Source organism: Siphateles boraxobius, unplaced genomic scaffold (genome assembly GCF_051911475.1).
Source record: "Siphateles boraxobius isolate OS27281-9 unplaced genomic scaffold, OSU_SipBor_1 56, whole genome shotgun sequence".
Lineage (NCBI taxonomy): Eukaryota > Metazoa > Chordata > Actinopteri > Cypriniformes > Leuciscidae > Siphateles > Siphateles boraxobius.
Window position 1 is genome coordinate 1,974,916 of NW_027509182.1, and position 23,032 is coordinate 1,997,947.

Sequence of the window (23,032 nt, forward strand, 5' to 3'; positions counted from 1 at the left end):
GACTTGGACATGTTGTGTGTGACTGAGACCTGGATCGGTGTTGGTGAGTCAAGTGTTTTTTCTGAAGTTTTACCTCTGAACTGTACCTATTTTAACTCTCCACGGCTCACGGGACGAGGGGGCAGAGTAGCAGCTATTTTTAAAGAACATTTAAACTCTAGGCGTCTGCCATCTTCCTCCTACTCCAGTTTTGAACTGAGTGTTTTTGAATTAAGTCTGAGTTATCCAGTGTTATGCACTGTTGTTTATCGTCCACCCAGATATAAGGACTTTATTGATGATTTTTCGGATTTTTTTGCCGGAATCATGACTAAATACGACCGGGTTTTAATTGTGGGGGACTTTAATATCCATGTGTGCTGTCCCACAAGGCCTTTGGCCAAAGTTTTTTTAAATCTTGTGGAGTCCTTTAACTTAACCCAGTTTGTCGTTAGTCCCACACATACATCAGAATCAGAATCAGAATCAGAAACAGCTTTATTGCCAAGTGTGCTTGCACACACAAGGAATTTGTTTTGGCACTGAGGCTTCCAGTGGACATATACAAATACAACATGAAACATAATACTACAAATTATAAGAATAAAAAATAAAAATATAAATAAATGAGAATAAAACTATCACAGTTGGGTTTAGTCAGAATAGACATTTTCAGATTTACAGATTATGAACCAATTTACAGTGTTTTGAATATTATAAATAAATAAATCTACATATAAGTATCACCTGAGTTGTGGGATATTGCACTAAACAGTGGGAGTATTGCACTTACAGGCATATGCCTTGGGAGGAGTGTTAACTGTTCAGGAGGGAGATGGCCTGTGGGAAGAAACTGTTCCTGTGCCGAGATGTTCTTGTGGCCAGTGATCTGAGTCTCCGTCTTGACGGTAACAGTTCAAACAGGTGGTGTCCAGGGTGAGTGGAGTCTGTGATGATTTTACCTGCTCTCTTCCTCACTCTGGAAGAGTACAGGTCCTGGAGGTTTGGCAGGGGGGCACCAATAATCCTCTCCGCAGTCCGGATTATCTGTTGTAGTCTCCTGATGTCTGATTTGGTAGCTGAACCAAACCAGACAGTGATGGAAGCGCACAAGACAGACTCAATGACGGCTGAGTAGAACTGAATCAGTAGATCCTGTGGCAGGTTGAACTTCCTCAGCTGGCGAAGGAAGTACAGTCTCTGCTGGGCCTTTTTCACAGTGGAGTCAATGTGATTGTCCCACTTCATGTCCTGAGAGATGATAGTGCCCAGGAACCTGATTGACTCCACTGCTTCCACAGTGCTGTTCATGATGGTGAGTGGGAGGAGTGCTGAGCTGTTCCTCCTGAAGTCCACGATCATCTCCACTGTTTTGAGCGTGTTCAGCTCAAGGTTGCTATAACTGCACCAGGCAGCCAGCTGTTCAACCTCCAGTCTGTAAGCAGACTCGTCACCGTTTCGGATGAGACCGATGACAGTGGTGTCGTCTGCAAATTTCAGGAGCTTGACAGTGGGGTCTTTAGAAGTGCAGTCATTAGTGTACAGGGAGAAGAGCAGTGGGGAGAGAACGCACCCTTGGGGAGCACCAGTGCTGATTGTGAGTGTCTTGGATGTGTGTTTCCCCAGTCTCACTGGTTGCCTGTCCATTTTAGGATTAATTTTAAGATTTTGATGTTTGTTTTCAAATCTCTTAATGGTCTTGCACCGAAGTATCTGTATGAACTGATCAAGCAGTATGCGCCGTCAAGAGCGCTTAGGTCTGCTGACCATTTGCTTTTAGTTGTCCCTCGGGTTAAGCTGAAGAGCAGGGGCGAAAAAGCATTTGCAGTAGCTGGACCAAAGCTTTGGAACAATTTGCCCTTGTACATCAGACAGGCTCAGACACTTGCTGCTTTTAAATCTAGTCTTAAATAGTATTTTTCCACTTGTATTTTTGCTTGCAAATTGTATAATATCCAAGGTGAACATTTCTAGTAATTGTGTAGTTAATTATCATATTATATTTTCAGAAAGTTTTGGATATGTATCCTCTCCCCAAATTTGGCACTAATAAAACACAAAAATAATTTGAAGAGAAGGCTTATATTGACCTTTTAAGATTTTGTTTACATCTACCTTGTAAATATATTCTTTGCTATTTTATTAAAAAGGTTACAATTACAGCAACAATTAAAATAACAATATTTCAAGTGCTCTCTCTTTTCATATAGATTACATAAACAGGGAATATTTGTTTTTGTTATGAATTAAATCATTTAAAAGTACTTAAACGATTATAAAGATATATTGCTCATGCCTGGGTGAATAGTAGTCGCTGAGTTTTGTTTAAGTTTAGAGACGTGCTCAAAAAAAAAGCTCACTGTGACGGAGAGCCAGAAAGCACACCCTGTTTATTTTCTTTATTTTACAAAAGCACAATGTTTTATTTCTATTGTAATTAGACACATAAAAAAGTAGACGAAAAAAGTAGAAGAACTAGATTAGGGAATATGCAAAGGGGCACCACCTCTTTCGATATATAGCCCTAGCACGTGATACAGCAATCGTGACCGTCAGCCAGAGTCAGACATCGACCGCATCCAGAAACACATGATCTGAATGGCATCTTGAAAAAGACGCAGTGTCAGACCGTGTGTTTCTGGATGCGGTCGATGTCTGACCCCAGCTGACGGTTATGATTGCTGTATCACGTGCTAGGGCACTCTGAGATCGGGTTCATGAATGACTCATGTTCCCACTGCTATTGCATTTATGTTCAATAAAATGTTTTCAGTCATGTTTATTTAAACACGGTTGTCTCATTGTTTTGAAATTATTTCATTACTTTCTGTAATTACTGGTGCCAACTTGTTTTAAAGGCTTACATGTTTAAGACTGTACACTTTAAAATATAAAAATTAATAAAATTGAATTCGTTTAACCCTTAATTGTCTTGGTTACTAATGTAACCCCCATTCCCCGAAGGAGGGAACTGAGACATTATGTCAGAACGACTGACGAATTGGCATCTCACCTTCGGAAAGCAGGTATATAAGGAAGCGCGCTGCGCTCGCTCACTTAAAGGTATAGTTCACGCAAAAATTAAAAAAAATTTGCCCATGATTTACATACACTCAAGTCATCCTCAGTGTATATGACATTCTTATTACAGACGAATACAATCGGAATTATAATAAAAATGTCCTGGCTCTTCCAAGCTTTATAATGGCAGTGAATGGCTGTTTCTATTTTCCACTCTTTTTCACGGATTCCACTTAAAGGGGCATTCGGCAACTATTTCAACTTAATAAAACCGTTTAGAATCATTTGGATGGTTAAATAACCTGTTCTGGTGAGATTGGTGACTTCCCAGGCGGGAAACCAACCTTGCAACATCGGGACTGACGTCCCGGTAAGTTGGAAATAGGAAGTCTCGTGAGAAGCGAGAACAAGCGAGAACCACAAAATGTTTTATGGCAATTCGACATAAATACACACCCCGCCCTCAATGTGTATGATGTATTACCCACCTCAGTAGACATACCTCCCCACGATAAAGTGGGCCGGCTCCGATAATAATAAATGCACATGAGCAGAGGTAGAAAGGGGGAGGAGGGTGCTGCAAGTGAGTTTTTTATGACTTTGTTGTGAAATATACGCCCCACAGCTGTAGGGCGAGCTCATTGAGAAAACATGCGACAACAAAAGTGAAAATCAGCGAGGAAATAGCTGGAGTTGCCGAGTTCCCCGTTAAGTCTAAAGCACAACTTAAAGCTAGTATTTTAATTTGTAACGTGTTAAATATAAATATTTTTCTTACACAAACTCATCGCTTCGCTTCAGAAGGCCTTTATTAACCCCCCGGAGCCGAGTGCAGCACTTTTATGATGGATAGATGCACTTCTATGGACTTCAAAACAAAAACAGCAATTCACTGCCACTATAAAACTTGGAAGAGCCAGGACTTTTTTTTAATATAACTCTGATTGTATTTATCTGAAAGAAGAATGTCATATACACCTAGGATGAATAGAGGGTGAGTAAATCATGAGCTAATTTTCATTTTTGGGTAAACTATCCCTTCAACACAGCTCGTGCGGGTGAAGCAGCAGCAGGCCGCCAGGGCAGGATGTGCTTGATCGCCTCCATCTGCTTCTGTGCTGCAGAGAACTGGTGGGCAAAGTTCTCAACTGCGTCGCCGGAGAGGTCGGCCTGGAAGATGGGGTGGTCAAGAAAACGTATTTGTCGGTTCCCCTCATATCTGCCAGATTCAGCCAGAGATGGCAAGGTCCGTTGCTGTGGGCAGTTCCTGCATCAAACCTGGGTCAGAACTACTCTTGTGCAGCTCTTTGAGTGCCTTTGCCTGATAGACTCGCAGGAGGACCATGGCGTGCAGGGTGTAGGTAGCCTGTCCAGCGGCTCTGTAAGCCTTGGCCGTTAGCACGGATGAGAACTTACAGGCCTTGGATGGGAGATGCGTATTACCCAGCCAGGCGGTAAGCGTTTTGTGGACACAATTGCATTACAACTGCGTCCTCCACTGGGGCAATCTCTATGTGGGGGGGGCCGCGGAGGCTGATTCGGCAGCGTTGCCCCCACTGTAATCCTCAGGTCACCTAGTATATTCACCGAAGTAGCCCTCTGCTGGGCAGAGGAACTAGATCGGGGCATAGCAGAAGGGACTCCACCTCTCTCAAGGTACTCAAGTCTTGACAGCAGCATTGAGATGGTCATCCTCCCGCTGTGGGTACATGACTCATTCACAAAACCCACCTCAGTGGGCTTTCTGCCCAGACACGTGAGGCAGTGATCGTGACTGTCAGACAGAGACAGGAAACGACCACATCTGATATCTTTTCAAAAAAAGACAAAACATCACACCCGTGCTTGCTCTTTTAGGGAAAAGCTCTTTTAGTCCTGAAGCACACAGGGAATTGGTCGCTAGCAATAGTCAAGACTATTAAAATCCTGCAGTTTGCACAAAACTCTTTTAGTTTTCAGCTGCAATGAATGCAGAGAAAATACTCTTTTAGACTGTAAGAAATGCAGAGGAAAAAATGGCGACCACCGCTGACACGCCAACACTCTCTGGAAAGCTTCTTCCGGGTTTGTAGAACACTCATACAGTCGATTGCAGAGCAGAATCAATGAAACCCTCAGCTCCAAAGCCAAAGCTTTAGTGAGCTTACAAATCTCGCTTGTCACACTCGAAGGTGATTGGGGTCTCAGTCGAGTTCCAAATTTGTCAGACATTCTGACGTAAGGTTGAACATGACTGATAGACTGATAGGGAACGACAGTTTCCTGAATATGCTGTGTGAATAAAAAAATCACCATCAAATGTTCTACAAACGCACCATAAAATGATCATAAATGTTATCAATTTTATTCTTGTGCTTTAATTAAAATTTTCAGAATCCATATGATTGTGTTGTGTGGGGAACAGAATCAATTGATTGAGAAATAAAATTTTTGGGCGTTTGGGTGATTTGTGCTTTTGTGATGCCTATATATTTCACAAGTTCACACTTAATATAAAAGGTTATGCGTATTTTGCGTGTTTGGCCCAATACGGCCCTAACCCAGAGTACTCCCCCCAGGTTGTGATAGGAATAGTTAGAACTAGAAGTGAGGAGATGGGGTAGTGGAGGGATGCTGATAAACTGTCAACGAACAGAGGTAAGTCTGCTGCATATTATAATACCTCTTATCTCATGATTAGGTTTGGGGATAGAATTAAGGGATCTAAAATCTATAGAACGGTAAAAAAAATTGCTATATAAATATACTTATGATATAAAGGATTCTTAAATATTTTACATTTCTATAACTGTAAATATGTAATACTATTTACATTTTAGATGCTGCCAGTACGTCCATATTGTAAATTTCAACATCTACCCAAATGTACAAAAAAGTATGCTTTTGTACCTGAAAATATTATGTATGAATACTTTTGTATAAACAATGAGACCAGGCTGGACACAAATATAATAGCCTCTGCTGTTATCTATGATCTTTTCAGGTTCAATGAATCCCTGTTTCACACATCTAAACCAAAAGAAATGGAAAACATTATTTCATGTGCTCTGACACAAGGAACTGTGGTTCCCTTTCAGTCGATAACATCGGACGTAGTCAACGTCGACTGAATGGGGATCACGCCAAGGAGCCTATCATGTTCGAGTACTATTGAACGAGCCAATGGAATTGCCGTGCGTGATTCGCATCACACAGTCCGCCCCCGCGGCGCGGGTATAAATGCGGAAGTGGATGTACGCACTAGTTGCGTTTCAGTATTGCCGCGGTCATTCCTTGTGTGCTCCGGCACTGGTGACGGTCCCATTTCCTAAAAGAGCAACACGGGTTTGAGTGTGTCTTTTTCAAGATGCCGTTCCATCCGTGCGTTTCTGGGTGCGGTATGGCGCTGTCCCCCTCTGATGGTCACGGAAGTTGTGTTGCATATTTGGGCTTACAGCATGCTAAGGCAGCTTTTGTGGATGAATCATGTTCCCATTGCGGGAACATGGCCATCTCGGTGTTGAGATCTAGACTCGCCTACGTCAAAAGCGTAGGTGTAGTCCCCGCCTCTGGGCCCCGCCCTTGTTCTTCTTCTGCCGCTTCCTGGAGAGGTGATCCTCGTCACCCCTCTAAAGCCTGTAAGTTCTCGTCCGCTCTTACGGGCAAGGCTTACAAAGCTTGTGATCAAGCCGCTTCCTCCCTGCATGCCATGGCGTTGCTCCAAATCCACCAGGCCCAGGCATTCATGAACGTGCACGCGGGTAGCCCGGACTGTGAGCTCATGGGTGAGCTCTGAAACTGACCTCGCCCTCTGGGCCACGAAGGTTGCAGCTCGCGCAGTCGGTTCTGCGATGTCCACACTTGTGGTCCAGGATCGCCATCTCTGGCTCAACCTGGCTGATATGAGAGAAGCGGACAAGGTTCGGTTCCTGGACTCTCCCATTTCCCAGGTTGGGTTATTCGGCGACGCTGTAGAGAATTTTGCCCAACAGTTCTCTACAGCCCTTAAGCAGACGGAGGCTATCCGACACATCCTGCCCCGGCGGGACGCAGCTGCCTTCACCCGCCCGCCGAGGTCAGGGCAGCCTCAGCTCCTGCTGGACCGTCGCAGCAGCCTACACCTAAGTCCCGGCATGAAGCCGGCCGCAGGAGGGGCGCCCAGCCCGCACCAGGTGCTGCCAAGCCAGGTGGTAAGCGACAGCAAAAATGCTGAACTTGGACGGGCCCCCCATGGATGGAGAACTTGCTCTTGGAGTGGTAACCGATCCACTCCCTCTGGCCGGTTGGAGGGCCGGCTGGAGTTTTTCGTTGTGTGTGTGTTTGTTCCGCCGCTGACTCCTATAAAAACGGGGTCAGCGGTACCCACATTTTCAGAAAAAGAGCAAATTTCTCTATTCCTGGGTCCAAAGAGGACCAGTTTGGCGGGTGTGACCCTGCATAGCCTTACCCCTCAGTTCTCCCTTGGTTGTCAGCAGGCAGCATGGTGCGTTCGAGGACCCGGTCTCCGCCTTCTCACGTGCTCCCTGTCGCTAGTGAAGACAGGTAAGTGTTGCACAGAACACTAACACCACACTCTCCACTTTGCTGCCCCCCCTCAGGCTCGGCTATCGTGCTCAAGTCAGTGATAATTATCACACCTTGTTTTGAGCAGTGCTCCTGACTTGTGCATGCATATCTTGTCTTGCTGGCGAAGGACTTGATTTAGCCACCTCCAGCCGGTATGAAGACTAGTTGTAAACTCATTCTTCATGCTACTAAGTGGTGGGTCATGACCATCTTGGCCCAAGATTGGTCTGCAGCTTCGACCTGATGGACATGTGCTTCAGATCTCTACCTTACGCGCCGCAGGCCATCCTGTGTGTTGCGTGTGAGGGTTGAAGTATAAGTACAGAGTCCTTCCCTTCGAGTGATCCAGAGCCCGTCGGGTCTTCAGGTCAACTGGGAGAGAGTAATCTCGCCCACGGGTTGAGTATCTCTTTTTCAGTTTTGGAGGTGGACTTGGTCCAACACGTCTCTCTAATGAGAGTGTGTTTAGCTGGTGTGTTTAGAAGTGAAAAAGGGTCCCACTGAAAGAACTTTCAGAGGCTCCTGTGGCATATGGTAGATGCAGCCATTGGCTTCCGCCATATGATGACCGCTTCAGCGCTAGCTTCACGATCGAGATCCGAGGTGACCGTGGCGAGCAGCTCACCCTGTGTGACAACAGTTCACCCCAGTCTGCTGCCAAACCCTCATCAACTGAGGGGCCATGTACAAAGGGCGTGTTTTAACGGGGGCCTGGGCGATCCTCGACTACACGGGCATACCTTCCTTGAGTCGTTAGACTTTGTGACCGTTGCGTAAGCTTCCCTTGCATGTCACGACTCCTCCTTGGAGTCAGAAGCTTCTGGAGTCATGATGCTTTGTTCCACTCTTTCCACTCTACTCAATCGTGCTGCCGACGAGCCTCACGAAAGTTATAGCCAGGGAGAGAGGAGACTCCATTCCCTGGAGTCCAGCTGGGTCATGACCACTCCGGGGCCGCTAAGTTGCCTCTCCGGTTTCGTCTCCCTGCCAGTGTTTCTGTCCGAGCGGAATAACCTTGGACGGACACTGACTCTCAGCTGCCCCGGGGGCCCGCAGAAATGCTTTTCCCCAGTGAGCCTCCTAAAAGCGACTGCAACACATGGTCGCCTGGCGCCTGCTCAAGTCAGTGAATTCATCACACTTCATGTTGAGCAGAAATGCTCCTGAAACTCAGTGAAGTTCATCGCACTCAGGTGTTGAGCAGCAATGCTCCTGTAGCTCAGTGAATTAATCACACTCAGGTGTTGAGCAGCAGTGCTCCTGAAGCTCAGTGAATTTTTACACACTCAGTGTGAGCAGAAATGCTCCTGAAGCTCAGTGAACTTATCACACTCAAGTGCTGGGCAGAAATGCTCCTGAAGCTCAGTGATCTTCACATGTCGTGTTGAGCAATGCTCTTGTCTTTTGCGCCCGTCACTTGCACCTACGATGCCAAGTCAGGAGGGAGCAGGTCTTCATAGTTGCCCCTTATTGGCCCATCCAGACCTGGTTCCCATCGACAGCCTTCCTGACCTCCCCTGAACACTTTTCAGTGTTCACTTTTCACTCCCCTGGAGTTCCGGGCGGTCTTACACTGAATGCGGAGGTTCAGGTGGCTATCACAGAATCATTTGACAGTTAACATCACTTCTGCTAGCACCCCCTGGAAAAGGTAGTGTGCTTACGCATTAGAAGTGGACCCTAGTCGTTGAGGCGTCTTCTCTCTATGAGGAGATCCTGAAAGCTTTCAATCATTTCAGTGCTCTCTTTCCTGCAAGTTGGGTTGGAGTAGACTGTTTTCCTTCACCCTCAAGATGATGTTGCATCGGTTTTTTCGACGCTCATCATGATGCAGAAGCATAGGAAGCATGTCCTGATCGTCAGGTTCCTGAGGAGCAAGGTAATGTAAATCCTTGCGCCCCTCTTTATCCTCTTGGGCCTTATCTCTGGTGCAACTGCACTGCAGAGACCGCCCCTGAGCCACTGCAGGCAGTGAGTTAAAAATTTCTGTTAAGTCAGTTCTCCTGCTCGCATGGTTTCTACTAGAGGGTAGGCACTTGCTCGCTTTCGGTCAACGTATTGTGCCTGGAGTTCGGGCCGGCTAACTCTCACGAGCTGAGACCCCGACCTGGATTGTGCCCGAGGTTCCTACCTCTCCCGTAATAGGATCAGGTGGTGAGCCTGCAAGCGTTGCCCGGAGGAGGCAGACCCAGCCCGGGCTTCTCTGTCCGTCAGCTTCATAGCGGTTAGACGTGTACAGAACGCAACCTTAGACCTCAGACCAGCTCTTATCTGTTAGGAATCAGCAGAGAGGGAAGGCTGTTTCCAAGCAAAGTGGCCCCCTGATGTGGTTGCCTTATTTCGGTGAAAGATTCCGAGATGCTCATGTCCACTTAGGTGTTGAGCTCCTCTATAATGAGTGTTTTGCTCTGCCTGGGCGCTGACAGAGTGCTTTGCTGACAGATTTAGAGTTGGGGGCTGGGCGACATCTATTGAACCGCTGCTTCCCTTGGGCTCCCTTCCCATGAAGCCAGTTTCACCGTGAGCCTGGTTCAAGCGTCGGCTTGCTGCGCCATTCCCCCCCTATGGACTGGATATGTGCGCCTTCTACTCCAGTTGAGTTCCCTTAAACTGAACCCTGTTGAGTTCCTCCACACCCCTCTGATGTCGGACGTGCGGAACGTCTGGTGTTAGGCCTACCACTCGTAAGCAGTGTGGAACCTGTGTTAGGCTGGGTCCATATGTTGCGGTCCCTACGGTGAACCCATATGTGTATTCTTCCACGATACGGCTCCCTAAGGTGAGCCCATATCTTCCCTCAGCAGAGTCTCTCTGCCGTCACTGTCCGGTGAGACGTGGAGCCACACCAGTGACATTCCATATGTCATACTGCCTGGTCATCTGACCAGTTCATATGTGTACTCTCCACGTTACCTCCCTCCGGGTAGGATGTGGCTCCGCAGCGTCCCTTCCTTCCAATGTAAGGGGAACGCTTTCCCAGTGGTCCTGTAAGAACAGCAGTAACTTCCCTGGCTTAAGCTCTGTCCTTCCCGGCCTTAAGATTGCGAGTGCTTCAGGAGGCTTTTGTCTAGGCACTGGAAGATGGCAGCTTTAGTGGCGTTTTCAAAGATTATCCCCATTCAGTCGACGTCGACTACGTCCGACGTTATCAACTGAAAGGGAACGTCCTGGTTGCGTATGCAACCCACCATTCCCTGAAGGAGGGAACGGAGGACATAGTCCCCTTGTCACTACCGCTGGACCACCGCTGACTTTTGGGTTACGCTCGGCTCCTCAGCGAAAAGCAACTAGTGCGTGCATCCAGTTCCGTATTTATACCCGCGCCGCGGGGGCGGAGTGTGTGATGCGAATCACGCACACCAATTCCATTGGCTCGTTCAATAGTACTCGAAGATGATAGGCTCCCTGGCTTGATCCCCATTCAGTCGACGTCGACTACATCCTCCTTTCCCTCCTTCAGGGAAAGGTGGGTTGCATACACAACCAGTATGTTCTCAGGTGGACAATAAGAGTTTGAGTCCTGCTTGCATCATTTTCTTGCCCAACTTCCCCATCATTTCCTGTATCTTCACTGTGCGTCTAACCAATAAAGAGGCAAAAAAACACAAATACAAAAACAAACAAACAAAAAAAAAGAGGAAGGAGAAAAGGTTTGTGATTATATTTCACAGCCTCAGGGCCTATCATTATCTCATCAACGCATGGAATGTGAGTTCACAAACTGAACAAGCCCAAACAACAACCAAAATCATGAATTAATCTGACCTCATGTCATAGCAACTAAACACATTGAGGAAACAGTGAGAGACTTTCTGACGTCTGAGACGCATTTGCAAATCATTTCAAAGAAATTTTTACAATATGCTTTAAGATCGTCAGCAAAGCAAACGGGTTAAGAGTGTGAAATGGTGTATTATTGAAAGAATAAATTATCATCCCCTACTGAAGGTTATACATTTCTAAAAAGGTTTATGCATCTATACATATGAAGTGTATATAAGACCGATATATAAAAATCAACCACTTTCGGCTATGCTACAGTGATTTTACAGAGTCTTACAGTGAACGATTTTACAGTGCCTGTACTTTTATAAAAACCCTGCAATGGCAATAAATAAACACTGTTCAATTATGTTAATTAAATAGCAAATGTATTAATAATAATCAGAATAAACATTCCACAAAGTAAAATATTTACCGTTCTACGTAGTCTATGCTATTTTTACCATAGCTTAAAAATGTGTCACAAATACATCCACTACCTAACCTGAAACGCTTGCCTTATATTATATTACAGCAAATTTTAACAAATGCTTGTTTCAGATTGATTACTTTAGCATTACTGAAGTTAAATCCGGCTCAAAAGGTTGTACATGGCAACTTTGTACACGCATTACTCATGAGGATGTACACTCATTACTTGCAATATGTTAATAAATGCATCTTATGAGGGAGTGGCTAATCAGTACCTGTAAGCAGCCAATCAGGCTAACAGTAAAACGGCAACTGCAAGCAATTAGCCATAAAAGTACTCTAAAAGTTCACACACTATAACAGGGTAGTTAAATGTCAGAACAATCTAGACATGTTGAACGGCTCCCAAAGGCTACTAAACAATTAGGTAAACATTATCAGAAAAATTGTGCTGATGCTATCACTTTTTTTGGTGACGTACTTCACTAAACAGGCTATGTTGCGGATAAAGCCAAACATGCAAGGTTATGATAAGTGCAGAAATCTGGGGGCAGTCTAATATAAAATTAAATGGATCATACATCACTGAAATTCACCCTTCTTTTATTTTATATTTATTTATGTTAAATGGGCACACTGTAAGTATTCTTATATGAAACAGTGTCAAAGACATGGCTGTAAATGACAATTAATGTCTTTGTGCAATCCTGTAAGCAACATGGTGCTTTCCTTTGCTTTGCATGTTCAAAGGAGACACTGGGAAACATGGATTTGTGTTGCCATGGCAGTGTGAATTCAGCAAAGGAAACCATATATCTCACTTGTTTAGATTGAGGGATGAATATTTAGAACGTAGAACATGAAACTGACAAAGGTTATTTTTATGATTGGATTTGTAATATTATAATGACTAAACTTAGACAATTATACATGCTGTGAAAATCTAGTTCATAAACTATGAAGAATTCCAAATCATGAATAATTCAGACATTTTAAAACAACTAAACTTCAAGTTCATGACTAGTCTGCCTTTGTGTTTAGGCCAGTGCATTCAGGCTGCGTAACGCAATTCCTACATCTGATAATTCATGAAAAATTGTCTTAACTGTGGCAAATACACAGTTAATTGGTTTTATTTAACAAATATTTAATCTAACGCAACACTCAACTCAAAACATTCAATGCATCCAGCTCAAACTGAATTCAAATCACTAATAATGGTCTAAACAAACATATTAAAATATTTTTTTAGAAATAAATTACTTTAAAGTGAAAACTATCTGAGCAATATCTGACAAGACACAATAATGGTACAGCTCTATGGTTAAAGAAACTGTCATGAATCAGAACGACACAAACCGGTATAGTTGCAATGAAGTTTATTTATAGCACTCAGCAACAGACACGGCAGGTAAGTTGATGTGATGAAGGAATAAACGGGAGAATCAACGGATGAATGGATATGATAGAGTCTATTATCTGTTGCAGGATGAATAGGGTGAACCGAGCAGAAGATGACAGGCAGGCTGAAGTCAGAAGATCCAGAATAGCAGAGCGGGGTGTTCAAAGATGCGGGTAAGTTCACGAAGCAGGTTAGGTAGATGGCGATCGTCTCGAATGAGAGAGTCAGGAAGTTGATGGTGTATCGACGAGACCAGATAACTGAGTGAGGGAACAGGTGGTGTATTTAAGGTGTGGGTGAAGTGAGAGGGATTGCTGGCAGGTGATGATGGCAGGTGTTCAGTGATCAGTATTCCGGAGATGCGGAACGAGAGGGCAGAGTCTGGAGGTCTGGCGCTGACGCTGGTGTATCCGTGACAGTATTCCCCCTACCCCCCCGCCCCCCCACCCCCGGCCATCGCCTGAGGGCGGAAAAGACTGACGACGGGGACAACCACGACCTTTCGGTGCTGGGCGACTGGGATGAGCTGTATGGAAGTCTTGTAGGAGTGTGGGGTCTAGTATGTCATCCCGGTGAACCCAACATCTCTCTTCTGGGCCAAAGCCTTCCCAGTCCACGAGATATTCTAGCTGGCCGCCCTGTCGCCGGGAGTCGAGAATATCTTGGACTCTGTAGATGTTCTCGTCTGCAGAGTCCACAGGAGGAGGAGGAGGTACGTCTTCAGCACCAGACCCAGGGGAGGAAGGAGTGAGAGGATTAGTGTAAGGCTTAAGAAGGGAGACATGGAATGAAGTTGAGATGCGGTAGTGTGAGGGAAGTGATAACCGGTAGGTAACTTCTTTGATCTGCCTCTGTATAGCAAACGGACCGATGTACCTGGGACTCAGCTTGCGGCAGGGCTGTCGGAGGCGGATTTCCCTGGTGGAGAGCCAGACCTTTTGCCCAAGTTGGTATAATTGGGTTTCAGATCTCCTTGTGTCGGCCTGGCACTTGTGTCTCTGAACAGCCCTTTGAAGATGGACGTGTGATGAGTCCCAGACCCTCTCGCTCTCCTGGAACCAATGATGGACTGCTGTAACTTTGGACGGCTCTCCTGACCAGGGAAACAGGGGTGGCTGGAAGCCGAGTATGCACTGAAAGGGCGTGAGACCCATGGTGGACTGTTGAAGGGAGTTCTGTTCATACTCGGCCCAGGGTAGGTAGCGGTTCCAGCAGTCCTGATGGTCGTGGCAATATGACCGCAGATATCTCCCGATCTCCTGTATCTTCCGCTTAGTCTGGCCATTGGACTGGGGATGATATCAGGAGGTTAGACTGACTGAAACTCCCAAGAGGTTGAAGAATGCTTTACATACCCTGGATTTAAATTGTGGTCCTAGGTCTGATACTATATCGTCTGGTAAGCCAAAATGTCGAAATATTTGGGTGAATAGAGCTTCAGCAGTCTCGAAAGCTGTAAATAAACCAGGCAGAGGGATGAGCTTGCATGCTTTTGAGAAGCGATCACCAGAACACACGTGTGGGAGTCAGAGGAAGGAAAGTCTGTGATAAAGTCCACACCGAGGTGGGACCAAGGTCTTGTGGGTACTGGAAGAGGTACAAGTTTGCCATCCAGGTGGCGTCGGGGAACTTTGGCCATGGCACAGACTGAGCAGCTCTTCACGTACCGGGAGACATCCTGGGTCATATTGGGCCACCAGTAGCATTGTTGTATGAGCGAGAGGGTTTGTTGGCTCTCTGGGTGTCCAGAGCCCGGAGATGTATGGACTGAGTCCATAAGGGACAGACGTAAACAAGTTGGAAGATAGGTCCGTCCCTCAGGACCTCCCGGCGGAGCAGGTTCTGACAGGGTGGCATCAGCAATATGATCATCCAGACTCCACTGGATAGGGCTGACAATCAAGGCTGGAGGGAGAATGGATTCTGGATTGGAGGTGATAGTGTCAGGTTGGTACAGACCAGAAAGGGAGTCGGCTTTGACATTTTTGTCCCCAGGGCGATAAGTGACTTCGAAATTGAACCGGATGAAAAAGAGTGACCAGCGGGCTTGATGGGTGTTGAGTCTTTTGGCGTCTCGGAGGTATTCCAGGTTTCGGTGATCGGTAATGACGTCAAAAGGGTGTTTAGCTCCCTCCAGCCAGTGTCTCCATTCCTCAAGAGCGAGTTTGATTGCCAGAAGTTCCCGGTTGCCGATGTCATAATTCTGCTCCACCGGGGACAGCTTCTTGGAGAAGGCACATGGATGGAGTCGGGGAAGCTTCCCCTGCCGCTGTGAAAGGACCACTCCTACCCCGGTAGTTGAGGCGTCCATCTCAACGAGAAATGGAAGATCGGGGTTTGGATGGACGAGAGTAGGAGCGGAGCTGAAGGAGGCTTTGAGCTTCTAGAACACATTGGTGGCTTCGGTGGTCCAGGACAGAGACTAGGGCCCTTTTTTCAAGAGTAAGGTGATGGTGCACTGATCTGACTGAAACCTTGAATGAATCTTCGATAGAAGTTTGCAAAGCCCAGAAAGCTTTGGAGTTTTTATATTGGTGGGTAGTGGCCAGTTGAAAACAGCTTCCACCTTCCTCTGGTCCATGGGGGGTTGGGGGGGGGGGACCATGCAACTTTTTTGTGTATATATTTAGAAAGCGAGAACAATAAAGCGATATAAAAATCTAAATGTGAAAATATGTTTATTTGTTGCAACACTCTTTTATTATCAAGCGTTTCTTACTCTGTCTGAGAGCACACTAATCTTAAATATATTTTCTGGAGAAAAAAAATGGAGAGAGAAAAACAAACAAGCAAACATTGTTCTCTTCAGTTATTTAACTCTGATATCATCATTTTGGGTTAATAGCAGTTGGCCTTTCTCCACATCCTGATATAAACAACAAAATCTAGAAATCTGGACTTAATGCATCATATACTTTTAGTATCATTATGTAATTAGTGTTGATGTATTGAAACTCAGTGGCTCAATGGTTACCAGCTGTGTACTCTTATTTACTCGGAACTAGTTTAATTAATTACATTAAAATACATTAAATTGTGCTGTGTGAATCTTAAGCGAAGTCAATAAAAATGAAGACACTGATATGTTGAGTGAAGCAACATGACATCATGACTTTGCGTAAACATACACGCCACTTTCAAGTCAAGTGGCGTGTTATCTATACACATTTTGAGCTATCCGCGTGTATGTCCACGCCGAAATCTTTTGCGTGTATGTCTACGCCATTAAATGTCCGAGTGATTCCGCGTGTATGTGTACGCCGTTAAATGTCCGAGCGAAACGAAGCAAAATCTATATCTACATCTGTGGAGCGATCTTTTTTTTCCTAGGATGGTAGGAGAACACTCATAAATGGTATTAACCCCAGTGACGGGTAGGTTTAGGGACGGGGTTGGGGTAGTAATACAGTAATATAACGTTAAGTCAAAGGCGTTGATAAACACGCTGAAAAGCTATTATGCGTGTTGATAGCACGCCAAAAATGGAAATACGAATTGGCGTGTCATACATACGCCATTTCATGAGATCAGTCTGAGTGAAGACACAAAGTCCTTTGGGACATTATGTGTTCTCCTCATTCCATGTATTATTTCAGCCATGCCACAATAATTGTGTCTAGCACTGTAACAAAGAAAGGAATCAAGCTGAAAATAATGAATTTTGTGAATGAATAATGAAATAATGGTTTTCTGCAGCCAGTTGAAAACAAAACAAACAAAAAAACATGATTGTATCAAGAATCATTTACTTGAATCAACATAAAGGAACATAAAAGTTCTGTGTATTTGTTTCTGGGGTCTTTAAAACACCAGGCCATTTGTAATTTTGTATGGAACTAAAAAAAAAAGTTCTTAAGCTATTCTACTGCTCAATAAAACTAAATATTTTCTGTTGAATTATATATTTTAAATTCTACCTACACATTTTCAATAGTTAAAGAACTTCTAAAGTACTCTTAAAAGTCGTTTTTGGTAGATAACTGAACACAAGTCAATAGATGTTGACTGCATTGCTTTATTAAAAGTGAATAGGATGCATGTCCTCCTGTTTTGGTGGTGCTGTAAATAACTTGCACAGGGCACCACAGGTCCAAAAATACAGCCTGGGGGAACACAGGTGGTGTCAGTCCTAAATACTATCAATGCCTCATTGTAGTCTTCATATTTTAGATGTAATGGATCAAGAATATCAGTGTGGTTGCCATGGAGGGATGCTTTATGCAATAACACAAACATGCTTTATTGATTAAAGAAGGTAAATTGTCTGTGGGTGGGAGGGGTGTCAGTGACCAAACCAGATGGTTAAAATGCTGTATTTTGATATATGGAATTTTCCGAAGTACATGGTAGTAGGCCTACTATTTCTTTTAAATGGACCATAGCATATGGATATGTAAATGAACTTATATTCCCCACTGTCCTTTATGTGATGATTGCTTTCTAACAGAAAATTTAGAGATTTTTATATCCTTCTACATATGGAAGGATGCATCATTGTATAATTTTGAATGTTACACTGGACAAAATATAGTGTCATGTAACATGAACATGTGGTAACTTCTAAATGAACTGGTTATTTGATAAATTCAAAAACATTACTGAATAAATTTAACCTGAATATGTTACACTAGGTTAAACCAATTTAAGTAATTTCCTAAAGGTCAATTTAACTTAAATCTGCACATTTTGTAGATTTATATATAGCCCATTTTGTAGATGTACTGAACATTTAAATGGGGTACCATTGGACAGTAATAATTCAGATGGTAGGCTAATGTTTACTGTATTCATGTACCAAAGTACCTCAAAGAACATCCTGTGTTTTTTTCTGAGCATGGACTTTGTATTCTTTAAAATACATTGATTGGAGTGCCATGTAAACATGAGTAAGATTTATTGCTGATTGTAAGACTATTAACAAAAAAAAAAAGAACAATGAAATTGCAATATTTTTGGACATGCATTATGGTAGTAACATGGTATTCTTTTAAGTACCCTGGAGTAACGTACATAGCTTACCATGTTATATGAATTAAGTAATCGTTCTATGATTATGCTATTTCAAAGGATCATGGCACTTTCTTTTTCATGTTAAAGCATGTAACGAACCTTTGCTGAACTGAATCTAAACTTACTTCTCCCGTTGTCCTTTATAAATGTGACGATGTCTTTATAATTTAAAGTTTGTGGATCTTCGTAAGGGAAAGCACCCATGGTGATGTTTTCATCTTGCAGAATCATGTAAATGCCTTCGGCGAGGAAGTAATGCGGCCGGTCGTCTTGTTTGAGGTCGTGGTAGACCATCACCGCGCGAGAGCTCCAGTTAAAATGCGCGTGCAGATAACTGACAAAGTCTCCGAGTTTCGTAGGGGTAGGGCCCGTCCGGACAATAGTTTTAAACTCTTCAAAATTATTAAAACCATATGCTTGTCCTCCCGCGGTTATCAGGGGGAGTTTCCAGTGGGACGCGAACCGTCCGACGGACGCGACCGAATACGAGCACCCCGGTCCGATGAACGCATCTGGTTTGTTGTAAAGTTTTGTGTCCACTGCGATAATCTGTGCCTGGCTTTCCGAGCAAGAACCAGCGGATTCTGTGCTAAAATTAAGGAGGTTGATGGTGTATCCCTTTAAAAGTCCGCTCTTCTGAATTTTCTCTTGCGCCATACGGATCGCGGGGAGGACGCGTGGCGATGCCCACGAATACTTCATATTGTCGGGCAGCATCACCGCTACGGTAATATTCCCATTTTCTGTTCTGCATTCCGGTACGAGTACATGTATAAGTACCACAATGTAAAAACCATATCCCATCCTAAATCCCGATCCCGTCTTAAGTTGACAAACAAATTCTAGTTTGAGCGCACCAGGTAAGAAGATATAGGATATTCTTCTCAAATCAAACTTCAATGAGAAAAATCCTCTTTTAAATGAAGAGAACAATCCATTAGTGACGTCTTTCCTCCAACTAAATTGCTTGACAGAGTCTCCTGGAGCTTTATATGATGGACTTCTCGCGTCCAACTCCTCAGTGAGGTTCAGTGTGCGCGTGTCCGTGTGTCTGTGTGAACATCCAGATAAGCGCAACTTCACCGCGAGCGGCCCTTGCACAGCCCCTACACGTCATGAAAGCTACTACACTAGTTAATGGCTCCCTCTGTCTGCAGGTCAATTAACCGCACTCCTGTGGAGTCAGGATGAATTTCAGGGGATTTATAATTATAAGTAGCACAATGTAAAAACTATGGTAGCCGTTTCATTCTAAATTCACACACACACTGGCTCTGGGTCATTCTATGAAAATGGTAGCTTTTTGAACAGACAACTTTTAAAAAAAAATAAAAAATTTATACCAAAACTTATAGTCAGATAATAGTAAACCTCTTAACATTAAATGACAGCTTGTATTTTTATATTTTTAGATGACAATTCAGGCTTTCCAGAATGTAATTTGACTATTTAATTTGCATACATAATCAAAGACGGAAAAGGTTAATGTAACATTAAGAAATTGTCTTGATTAGTAATAATTTAATTGAAATAGGTGTGTAAAGTTCTATTATGTGATATTTTTTCTATTTCTAACATTCTGTTTTTTGTTGTAACATTAGAAATAATTGTGGTTGAGTGATCAACCCATACAAAAATGTAATATATGGCCATACTTATATTTTAAATAACATGTATATCTATACATATATTTGACTTACCTGAGAAAACAGTATATGCCTGCAACATATATGAACATTTATGTGTCCAAACATGTGAAGAAAATATTTGAGTTCATCCATATATGATACCATATATCTGCATAATTAGTATAGTATTGTATAGGTCCAGTATAGTATTGGTTTCTCGCATATATGGACAACATTAAGTATAAATATGTGACATACATATTTGTTTACCACATATTTAATAAATGTATGTAAACATACATGCATGTGATAGGCTACTGATACATTGAAATAAGTACATATATGCGTCTTACATATATTTAACATTTATGTGTAGGCTATATACGGGAAAATATATGGCACTTACATGAAAACGGACATTTTTGCTATATTTTGAAATATGTTTTATATATGTCTATGTGTTTTATATATATGAATTTTGCATAGTTTCATATAGGCAGCAGACATACATGGGCACTGACATTATATATGTAATTTACATATATTGACATATATTACATTTCTGTATGGGAAAATTTAATGATCATATCCTTAAAATGCTTACTAATGAATGCAAAAACAGTTAGGTAGATACAAAAATCATATTCTATGAAACTAGGCAACTCTGATGCCAGAACACAATGCAGTAACACCAGTGACGCAATGTAACACAAGTGACGCAATGTGAAACCCATGACATAACATAAGATTATTTCAAACAGATTTTTTTATCAATTTATTAGTAATAATTTACATTACAAATAATTTCAGATTTCATAAAATGTGTTAATTTAATATGAACAATAAAATGAAGGTTATTGGTCAGATTAAGACCGAAAGATGAAGCATATTGACTAAAATGTCTTTCATAACACAACATTGTCATACAAACATATAAAACATGTCCATTAGAAACACTAATATTGACTAACAGCTTGTTAAAACAGTATATATCAATTCTCGTGCCATGTAACAAATATTGTGTAGGCCTACTTAAAGGGATAGTTCACCCAAATTACAAATTGACATATTGGTTTCCTTACTGTGTAAGCAGTCTATGGAGAAGGTATGTCTCATGCTTTGGTTTTGTGACACAAATGCAAAAAAGTTAGCATTTGAAACAGTGGCTAGGTAAACAAAAGCATGGCTTGCTGCCATACCTTTGTCCATAGACTGTATACACGATAAGGAAACAAATATGTAATTTTGTAATTTGGGTGAACTATCCCTTTTAGTAACTCTGTAGATAAGTTATATTGTCTTCCTGCAAAAACATTGTCTTAAATTGTAACCTTGTACTGGGGTGACTGTCTGGAGTGGATGGGGGGGTCAATACTGTCTTTCCTGCTCTCAATCTCTCTCTGTGTTTTGCCTGCCTGACCCGCCATTTCCTTTGCTCCTGTCTTTTTTCCGTTTCGGTGAGACCCTTCACTTACTTTCTTTTTTGACTCTCTAAATCCTTTAAGTAAGTCTGGTTTTTTTGTTTAAGCTGCTCTGAGGTCTGGGACAGCATCCCTACACTGTCTGTAGAGTCTTTGCTTTTCAGCAGCACTTAATTTCGCCATATCTGTCAAAAGGGAAGCCATATTATGTGTTTACAATATTGAAACAGTAATAAAATGCTAATAAGTCTTTATTAATATAATTGTTGAGGCTTTTATGAGACCTTATGTTGAGAAAAACGTTAGTGGTGTTATTGATTGTCACAGGTGTTATCGTCATGTCACTGGTGTTACAAGCAGCAACAGTAACACTAGGGACGATAACACCTGTGACAAATTGGCAGAGAAGATGGCATATCAAAGATGGCAGCCACAGTAGCTCAAACCACACTCCTTAAATTGTAAATAAATCACTTAATCATGCAATTTGAACAATTATTTGAATCAAATTTCCTTTCCCCTTACTACAAACTGTAAAACAACAGTGACACATCTTGAGTCCTCGCATGAAATTGTGAAATTATTTATCAAATTGCAAAAAGATGAAGAGAGAGTGCACACTCACATGCTTTTCAAAACAGGCGCACCTTCAATGAGCCTTTGACCCAGGAAGAAGTTGGCAAGGATGTTGCATTTTTTCAAAGTGGTGGTTTTTATAAATTTTAACACCAGTGACATGAAATTGAGGGACAGCTATTCCCTGTAAATTATTTATAATATTTAGTTAATTATAATAAGTAATTATAATTATAATATATATAAGTAAATTATATATAATATTTATGTGAGTATTGTTTTAGTTGATATTTTAGTTTATTAAGTAGTCCACTAAATAAATATACTACTTTCCTTTGTATTATGACATTTAAAGGGGGAGAAAAATATATTTTTTAACTCAAAATATGTCACTAAACCACGACTCCTGACCAGAGGGACAAGCCAATTTCATGGTACTGACCGTGTTCTACAATATATATAAAAAATGGTTTGCAATTTAACTCACATTATGTTTTATTAACAATAAAACACTTAAATAAAAACAAAAAAACATATATTTTGTGACATTTTCTGACACTTTTAAGTGTTTTCCTGGGGCCGGTTTCACAAAGATAGACTTTGACGAGGGCTTAGATATAGTAGTATGGTATCCTCTATAAATAATTGTCTTAAATGAGTTAAAATCTTAAATGAACGTAATGAGAAAATGAGATGCGCGAGATCCTGTCAGCAGCAGCAGATCCTAAAGTGACAGCAGCCACTATTTCTCTCTCTCAGTAAAGTTAACCAAAGAACAAAGGGAACAGAGAAAATTAATCATTGATTTGACTAAAGAACTTTTGTAGCTTTGATAAGGATCAATCTATATGTAATTTATAATTTATGCAGTGCGGACTGTTTGATAACCTTATTCAATTTCTGTTCATACCTGTTAGACAGGAAGGGCACAGGTAAATATGACATTTATTATGGGCCTAATAATGTGAGTATTGTTTTAAGTTCACTAAATTAAAAGTTGTTATATTTTTTGAAGTCTAATAAATGTTTAAAATTTGGGGGAAAAATCTTTTTCATTGAGACATCAGCAGCTATATTAATATCAGTGATACTGGCCTTCATTCATTAAAAGATGCCATTAAACAATTATTGAAAATATACTGTCTTTATGTTGTTTCTACATTAATTTGGAGATTAACTGAAATTATTACTTTATAAAATATATTAAAAACGAATAAAAACGATAGTGTTTTATTTGCAATTAATCACGATTAAAT

General features: G+C 42.3%; 1 protein-coding gene across 1 annotated transcript in view; it reads right to left on the reverse strand.

The window, feature by feature from the left end:
- The window catches only part of npr2 (natriuretic peptide receptor 2), a 98,246-nt gene extending 79,043 nt beyond the window's left edge, over window positions 1–19,203 (reverse strand). The window contains exon 1 of the mRNA XM_077206337.1: window positions 18,277–19,203. Coding sequence (XP_077062452.1) covers window positions 18,277–18,955 — 679 coding nt within the window. The 5' untranslated portion in view covers window positions 18,956–19,203. The remainder of the gene's footprint in view (window positions 1–18,276) is intronic.
- Window positions 19,204–23,032: the final 3,829 nt, after the last annotated feature.